A 9,179-nucleotide genomic window follows, 5' to 3' on the forward strand; every position below is an offset into this window, starting at 1 on the left:
TCTCTTGTAACCCATTTTCGGAATGGCAGAGAGTTGAGAAGAAGAGAAGAACGCAATATTTATGCAATAGGAAATGGTTTACCTTTAACCTTTGCCTAAGCTTGATTTGGTTGGAACTTGCTGATTTGACCTCAACCTTTCTTGCCTACCCTTCTCTTTCTTTCTTCTTCTGTGAATAGCTTAGGAACTAAGCACTTTCTCTTACTTCTGTGATTTGACTGAGACAGAGAAAAATGAACGTTGTTTTGGAAGCAAGATGGAGGGATTTGCTAAAATCAAATTGGGCTTGGATCGGGTCTTGATTTGCTTGGCCCGCCTGATCTCTTGCTTTGTTTTTCTTTGGGCTTCTATTTATATTATAGCCCACCAGCCTTGTTTCTAGTTTTCATCCACTTGGGCTGCTTGCTTTTATATTGGACTGTTGCAACAATTCATTTTAGCCTGCAACACTTAATCACAAATAATTAACATTTATTAGATAATTTGCCCAATAAAATAATGTCTGTCATCATGAATTAATTTAGTTAATTTCTTAACTCAACAATCTCCCCCTTGATGACAAATATATTTAAAACAAAAATCAAAAGGAAATGAATTTGAGAAAGATTAAGAAATTTCCCTTTGAATGATGTTACTTGCTTTTATGTTGCTCCCCCTTTCCTTTTCAAGAGAGACTCCTCTGGATTTATACTCTTTCCTTTTTATTCCTGTTTACATTAAAATTAAGAAGAACTGTACATAATGTAACTCGACTAAGGGATACTACATAATCAGCAACACAGATTCAGCCCAATATTTATCATATCAGCAAAAACAAAGTGTCAAGATTAATCAAGGGCAAACCAACACATATGAGCAAACACTGTAGCAGCACAGTTGCAGATAAAAAATTATATGCTCAAAACTATCATTAGCAGCAGTCAGAAATTCACCATTTAAATCACAAAAAAATCACAGTAGCATCAAAAGTCAAACTCATTTCAACCTATTACTATTACTCCCCCTTTTGTCATCAAGGGTGGAGCATAAGCAGGACCAATGAAAGTAGCCCCGTAAATCTTGCAAGAATGTATTAGAGCACAGACCAAAATATGAAGTAAATTAAAACTAAGTGCAACAGTAGTTAGAGTATTACAGTCATCCAAGACAACAAAAGTAGCAAAATAAACAGAATTCATGAGACAAAAAAATAGACAGCACCAGCTTCATGTAGCAATCCTAGGCATCCGAACCATTTTCCTCCGAATCAGCTTCCTCTTCAACATCAGTGGCAGGATCTTCATCTTGGTTAAGATTATCAATGAACTTCATAAACACAGCCATTCTATCCCTTGATTTTTGGAGGAAATTCTCATATTTGCTGGCTAGCTTTCTTTGCTCCTTGCTCATGGCAATGATGTGATTAGATTGGGAGACAAATTCCTGAACAACATCCTTGACAACATTCAGCAGAGCAAATTTTTGGCCAGTAGAGATGGAAGTACCCTCGGTGGAAGGAGGAGGAGATTCCTCAGGAATGAACTCTTCATCATCATCATCTAGAACCACTTTCTCAGATCGAGTAGGTCCTTTTTGCTGTTTCACTGCACCACCTCCCTTTAGATATGAATGTCTATTTTTATAATCCTCATTGGTCAAGTCAACACCAAAATGCTCAAATATGCAAGTTAGAAACATGCCATAAGGAAGTGCTTTATCTTTTTCACTCCTAACAGAGTCAAACATGTATCTAACCATCAAATATGCAAATGAAATTTCTGTTTTGGTGAGAAGGGCATATAAAACAAGAGTGTCAGTATAGGAAACCCTTTGATATGAACCACTTTGAGGAAGTATGATGTGATTAACAATTCGGTGTAACAGAGCACGTTCATATCCTAGGACTTTGTGAGTGGGTGTAATACCATCAATCAAGGAGACATGTTCACAAATATCAGCCAAAGTATCATTGTAAGAAACACCAACTTCTTCATTCCACTTAACAAAAACATAAGCACAAGGCCCAACATCAGTATACTTCAATGAATCACTGATAGTTTCATTATTTAAAACTATGTCTCGGCCCTTTACATATGAGTGAACAGTGCCTTCATGATATGTCATGTTGGCATAAAATTCTTTGACCAAAAGAGGATAAACAGGCTTTTTGATGTTAGAAAGATGATTCTAGTCCAGAAATTCCAAGTTTTCAACAAAAGGAAAGCCTTTTTTTTTCAAAGTGGGTAAATCAGCAAGAAAAGAGGGACACATGATATGGTACTTAATAACTCCATCATAAAAGTCATTATTCATGGCAGACCTAAATCTATAAGGATTGTAGTTGGAGAGAGATGTCATGAAGTGGGATTTATGAGCAAAAGGATCAATGTTAAGTTCTTTAACAGATTTAAGAGGAACTCGAGTTTTACCTCACTGAGAACGTAATGGAACAGACCTAGACTTTGGTTGTGTGCGCTCAGAGGCTGGTTCGGGTGCTGCTGGTCGCTTCCCTTTCGACACGCTAGGCTTCGACGACCCAAGTTTGGATGGTGGTTCCCTCTGAGGAGGCGTTGGCTTGGCTGAAGATGGAACCCTAGAGATATTTTTAGTGTGAGACATTGGATCACTCTGAGGAGGTGAGGTAGGAGGAGAGGGAAATGGAGTGAATGTTCTGTCTTGGAAGCGAGTTGAGGGTTTTGTAGGAAGCTTGTAGACCTTTTTACGAGGAGGCTTGTGAGCTACAGTTTTCTTCCTCATTTGGTTTGTTTTAGATTTTTGAGGGAAAAAAAGCAGTAAAGAGAGTGGGACAAAACCGAAAGGTTTGAGGAGGAGTTATGGAGGGAAGAGAAGGAGTGTTGGTAACCGTACCCAAAAGAAAGTTTCTCAAACCATGCAACTGCATCACCTTTTGATATGACTTGAAAAGACTTGACATCACAAAAGAGAAATATTTAATTTTATTTTAAAATAAAAGGAGATCAGTTCAGAATTAAAAAAAATTATTGGACTTAAAGTTAAAATAAAATTAAAAGAAAACCCTTTTTGGACAAAAAATGAAACACACAAGCCAACAAAAACAAAGACAAAAAATAACATGTAACATTCATATTGGGCCCAGAAGTGGTTTGAATTAAGGAAACACATAAGACCACCCATGATCTAAATTTTGAGGTTGGCCCAGATCAATCTACCCTTGCAATACTTCCAGAAAATGCTGATTGAAGGGAACTGTTCTTCACTTGCCTAGAATTGTCTCATCCCTGTTTATGAGACAAAAACTCCAACAAACATATTAGCAACTTTCAAATAAAGAATTATGGCTTAAAATTTCTAGACTAGTCCTAAGCATGCAGAATCTGTCATCAGCCAGTGGTTTAGTAAAATATCAGCCAATTGCTCCTCAAATTTAACAAATTGAATGCTAATATCCCCTTTTGTACATGCTCTCTTATTGAGTGAAATTTCACTTCAATATGCTTAGTCCTAGAGTGCAACACTGGATTTTTAGAAATATTAATGGCACTCATATTATCACACAACAAGTGAATATTTTCAGCATTTAATTTGTAATCAGCAAGCTGTATTTTTAACCACATAAGCTGAGAACAACAAAAAGAAGTAGCTATATACTCAGCCTCTGCAGTGGATAGAGCCACTGTTGGCTGCTTCTTACTTGACCAAACATTCAAGAACTTTCCAAGGAAGCAACATAAGCCTGATGTGCTCCTTCTATCAACTCTATCACCGGTAAAATCTGCATCACAATAACCAACTGCAGAAAAATCATCAATCTTAGGATACCAAAGACCAAAATTGGATGTGCCATGAACATATCTAATGATCCTCTTAACTGCAGAAAGATGTGACTCTTTTGGTTTGAATTGGAACCTTGAACACAATCCAACACTTTGCACAATATCAGGTCTAGAGGAAGTTAAGTACATATGAGAACCAATCATTCCTCTATACCTAGTCTCATCCACATCTTTCTCAGTTTCTCCCTTGTCTAATTTCGAATTAGGGTGCATGGGAGTTCCCATAGGTTTGGCATTTTTCATACCAAATTTCTTAACTAATTCCTTGGTATACTTCTCTTGATGAATGAAAATACCTTTTTCAGTTTTTTTAATTTGTAGCCCAAGGAAAAAATTAAGTTCACCCATCATACTCATGTCAAATTCACTTGTCATGAGTTTTCCAAATTCAGTACAAAGGAATTTATTGGCTGATCCAAAAATAATGTCATTAACATATATTTGGACTAAAATGAAAAAATCATTAGAATTTTTGATAAAAAGGGTAGTGTCTGTGGTGCCTCTTTGAAAACCATTTTTCAAAAGAAATGTGCTAAGTCTCTCATACAAAGCTCTAGGAGCTTGTCTCAAACCATAGAGAGCTTTAGATAATTTGAAAACATGGTTGAAAAACTCTTTATTTTCAAAACATGGTGGCTGCTCTACATACACTTTTCTATCTATCACACCATTTAAAAATGCACATTTCACATCCATTTGGTATAATTTAAAATCACAAAACGCAGCATAAGCTAAGAGGAGTCTTATGGCTTCCATTCGGGCAACATGGGCAAAGGATTCATCAAATTCCATTCCTTCTTCTTGGTCATATCCTTGTGCCACTAGCCTTGCCTTGTTTCTTGCAATGCTACCATCCTCTCCTAGCTTGTTCCGAAAAATCCACTTGGTTCCAGTCAATTTCTTTCCATTTGGCCTAGGAACCAATGTCCAAACTTGGTTCTTCTCAAACTCTTAGAGCTCATCTTCCATTGCCTTTACCCAAGAAGGGTCACCAAGGGCTTTCGTGACATTTTAAGGCTCCATTTGAGAGAGAAGGGCAGTGTTTGATCCTTCATTTGCCTTTCTTGTTAAAGACCGCGTTCTAACCCCATGAGAGACGTCCCCAATAACAAATTTCTCAGGATAATTCTTCAAGAATCTCCATTCACAAGGTCTGGTGGACTTGGAGGCAGATTCAGATACCAAGGAATTTTGGGTAGTGCTGGCTTCAGGATTTCCTTCAGATTCATGAGACAAAATGGAATTATCTCTTGAATTTTCAGCAACTACAGTTTCTTGTTCAGCTTGAACAGAATTTTTATTTTCATGATTTTGCACAGATTCATCATCCTTTTGAGCTTGATTTCCTGCATCACAGTCTTCTAAAACACTTTGCACCAAGTTAGTATCACAAAATGTAACATGAATGGACTCCTCAATAATCCTAGCATCTTGATGATAAACTCTATATGCTTTACTAGTTGTGAAATATCCTACAAACAAGCACTTATACGCCTTTGGATCAAATTTACCTAAATTATCCTTGTTATTAAGAACAAAACATTTACATCCAAAGATGTGTAAGTAGTCCAAGTTTGGTGTGTAACCTTTCCAAAGTTTATAAGGGGTTTTCTTCAAAAATTTCCTTATGATAGTTCAATTCAAAATGTGGCAAGCTGTATTAACTGCTTCAGACCAAAGGAATTTTGGAACATTGCTCTCACAAAGTATAGCTCTTGTCATTTCTTGTAAGCTTCTATTTCTTCTTTCCACCACACCATTTTGTTGTGGTATCCTTGGACAAGAGAAGTTGTGAGATATTTCAAATTCCTCACAAAAGGATTCAAATAAATTATTTTCAAATTCAGTTCCATGATCACTTCTTATAGAAGAGATCTTCAAATCCTTTTTATTTTGAATTTTCTTGCAAAAAGGTTCAAATGCCGAAAAGGCTTCATTTTTGTGTGCAAAAAATAAAACCCAACCAAACCTAGTATAGTCATCCACAATCACTAAACCATAATGTTTACCACCTAGACTTTGAGTTCTTGTTGGACCAAATAAATCAATGTGTAGCAACTCAAGTGGCCTTTTAGTAGAGATGTCTTCCTTTGGTTTAAAAGAACTTTTTGTTTGTTTTCACATTTGGCAAGCATCACAAGTGATGTCTTTGTTAAACTTTATCAAAGGAAGACCTCTTACTAACTATTTCTTTACAAGTTTATTTATTTGAAACATACTTGCATGGCCCAATCTCTTGTGCCATAGCCACTTTTCAGATTCTTTAGAATGAAAACAAGCTACATTTTGATCCTTTAGTTCATCAAGGGTAAGTCCATACACATTATTACAACGCTTGGCAACAAAAAGCACTTCATTTGTCTTTTCATTTACAACACAACATTCAAGTCTTTTGAAAATCACTAGATATCCTAAGTCACACAGCTGACTTATACTCAAAAGATTGTGCTTTAAACCACATACCAAAAATACATCATCAATGAAAGTAGATTGTTCATTACCTACTTTTCCAACTGCAATAATTTTACCTTTACCATCATCTCTAAAGGTCACAAAACCTCCATCATACTTGTTTAGTTTGATGAAGTAAGTTGACCTTCCAGTCATATGCCTAGAGCATCCACTATCCAAGTACCACATATCCTTTTTGTTCTTGGATGCTAGGCAAATCTGCATGAAAACTTCAAGTAACCTTAGGTATCCAAATTAATTTGGATCATTTGAAGTTAATCCATCTTGGTTGCCCAAGTGCATTGACATCACAAACAACATTGTAAATTTTGTTTCCCACAACTCTCTTTTTCAATGAAACATTATGCATATGAGTGGCCAAATTTTTTGCAATTAACACACTGATTGTCTAATGTATATCGCTGAAATTGAAGTGAGTTATTTTGCTGGAAATAATTAAAGGGTTGAAATTTTCTGGTTTTTGGAAGAGGTGCATTTCTTTTGACAAATTGATTTTTGTTAAACTTGTTCCTCTTTGCAAAAGCATTTTCACCAGAATTTTTTTGAACCTTTGGACTTTTCGAATATGAGGTTTTGTTATGAAATGGTGGTTTCTTGAAAGCAACCTCATTTTTCGAAATGTACCCCAAACCTAGCCTGTTTGAACTAGGTTCGATTCTTGGTGAAGTCTCAGTTTCACTTGTGTATACTTCATCAATTTTTTTTCAAATGTTGAAATATATCCAATACTAGATTTGTTTGGTGTGGATTTAGTATTTAATGAAGAAGCCACAAATTTCATAGAGAAATCATTTAAAACTGCACTTTTCTTGGCTATATAACCTAAAGCAGATTTTTCAAATAATGATCTTTGGCTTGCAAGTAATTTGTCCAAGCTACTTGAGCTTTGAGCAAATTTTGCTAAGTCACTATTTAGCCTTTTAATCATATTATTTAGTCTTTCATTTTCAGCAATTAACTCATGAGAAGGATCCACAATGTGCTTTCCTTTTAATTTTTCAAGTTCAGATTTTAGAAATCTGTTTTCTTCAATAATGTCCAAAGCATATTCAGTTTCCTTTACTTTTTCTTTTAAAAAAATTATTTTCAGTTTTTAACACATTTCTTTCAGATCTGCACCCATTGTACTTATCTAGCAATTTTGAGGTGTTTAGAGTAAGATCATCAATAATCGCATGTAAATCATCTATGGACAGATCATAGAAATTTACCTCATCAAGATTATTGTTTCGAGCCATGAAACAGTCTTTATCTTCACCTTCAGAGTCTTCTTCCTCATTGGAGTCGTTCTCAAGATCCTCCCAAGCTTCCATGAGTACTCTCTTCTTTTCCTTCTTTCCTTTGTCCTCCTTTTTTATCTTTGGACAGGTTAGCTTGAAGTGTCCAGCCTCCTTGCAATGATGACACGTCACCTTGCTCAAGTCCATCTTGTGTTCCTTTGAGCTTGAACCCTTGTATTTTCCCTTGTTTTTCATCATCCTTCTAAATCTCCTAGAAAAAAATATAAGCTCATCATCTGAAATACCATCACTTGACTCACTCTCTTTTGGTTCTATTTTTGACTTGAGGGCTATTCCCTTTTTCTTTGAGTCCGGGTTTGTGTGTGGTTTCATAGGCAAGGAGTTTTCCTCTCAGCTCATCATAAGTTATAGGGCTTAGGTTATTGCTCTCGGTTAGGATAGTGGTAATGGTTTTCCATTCTTTTGTGAGGCTTCTAAGGAATTTTCTCACTAGGATTTGTTCTGAGTAGTTTGTACCCATAGCATTAAGGTTGTTGATTATGATTGAGAATATCTCAAACGCTTCATCAATGCTTTCTCCATCCTTCATGTTGAACATCTCGTATTCTTTTCGCAGCATATCAATCCTTGTTTCTTTGACCTGTTTAGTACCTTCGTGTGTAACCTGGAGTTTTTCCCAGATTTATTTGGCTGTCTTGCATCTAGACACCTTTCGGTACTCTTCAAAGCTGATAGCACAGTGAAGAAGGTTGATGGCTTTAGCATTCAGCTCCATCTTCTTCTTGTCATCCTCATTCCATTCAGCTTCTTCTTTTGGAGTCACCACTCCATCAGCACTTATTTTTGTTGGAATCTTGGGACCGCTCATAACAATCTTCCATATGCTGTAGTCAATGGATTGGATGAAGATCCTCATCCTCTCTTTCCAGTAGCCATAGTTCTTTCTGTTGAAGAAAGGAGGCCTATTGTTTGACTGGCCTTCAGTGAGGGTGTAGGCAACTGCGGTTGTACCCAAGTTGTTCACCATTGGATCTTTGCTCCAAGCGGTTAAGCTTGATTCTTGAGACCTTAGCTCTTGATACCAATTGAAGGTTGTAGTAGGCTTAGAGAAGGGGGGTTGAATATATGCCTTTCTTTAAGTTACTGAAATAACCTCTTTTAATTAATCTTGCAATTCTGATTCTGTTTGAACTCAGCAGCAGAAATTTATGAGATAATTTATTTTTATCTCATTAATATCAGAAAACAGAATAGAGCAGAAAAGAGAAGAGCTAACACCATCATGTATCCTGGTTTGGTTGCCTTGTGCTATGCAACCTACGTCCAGTCTCCACCACAACAGTGATGGAATTTCCACTATAGTTAAAGTATTACATACACCAATTCCACAGGATTGACACAATCCTCTCACACTTAAGTTCTAACCTAACTTGACATTAGCTATGCTAATACCCAACTCTTCACTCTTAGTGCTAACCCAACTAAGAAAGGGATACCTCACAGGTACAAGATACAAGACACAGACTTATCTTAAGAAATCTGAAATGACTCTAAGCTTTTCTCTCAAGTGTATCACTTAACCTTTTTCCACTCATTGGCTTTTACTTGAGATCTCTCATTATGCCTTTTCACTCAAGAAATTACAAAAAGATAAACATTGAAAAGTAAATTA

The 9,179-nt window shown here is 36.2% G+C and overlaps 1 protein-coding gene across 1 annotated transcript; it reads right to left on the bottom strand.

The window, feature by feature from the left end:
• On the bottom strand, window positions 2,410-2,736 carry LOC107610426 (extensin-like). Its single transcript, XM_016312478.1, has one exon. It carries the CDS (start codon window positions 2,734-2,736, stop codon window positions 2,410-2,412), a length of 327 nt encoding a protein of 108 aa, XP_016167964.1.

The sequence above is a fragment of the Arachis ipaensis genome, chromosome B08, assembly GCF_000816755.2.
Source record: "Arachis ipaensis cultivar K30076 chromosome B08, Araip1.1, whole genome shotgun sequence".
Taxonomy (NCBI): domain Eukaryota; kingdom Viridiplantae; phylum Streptophyta; class Magnoliopsida; order Fabales; family Fabaceae; genus Arachis; species Arachis ipaensis.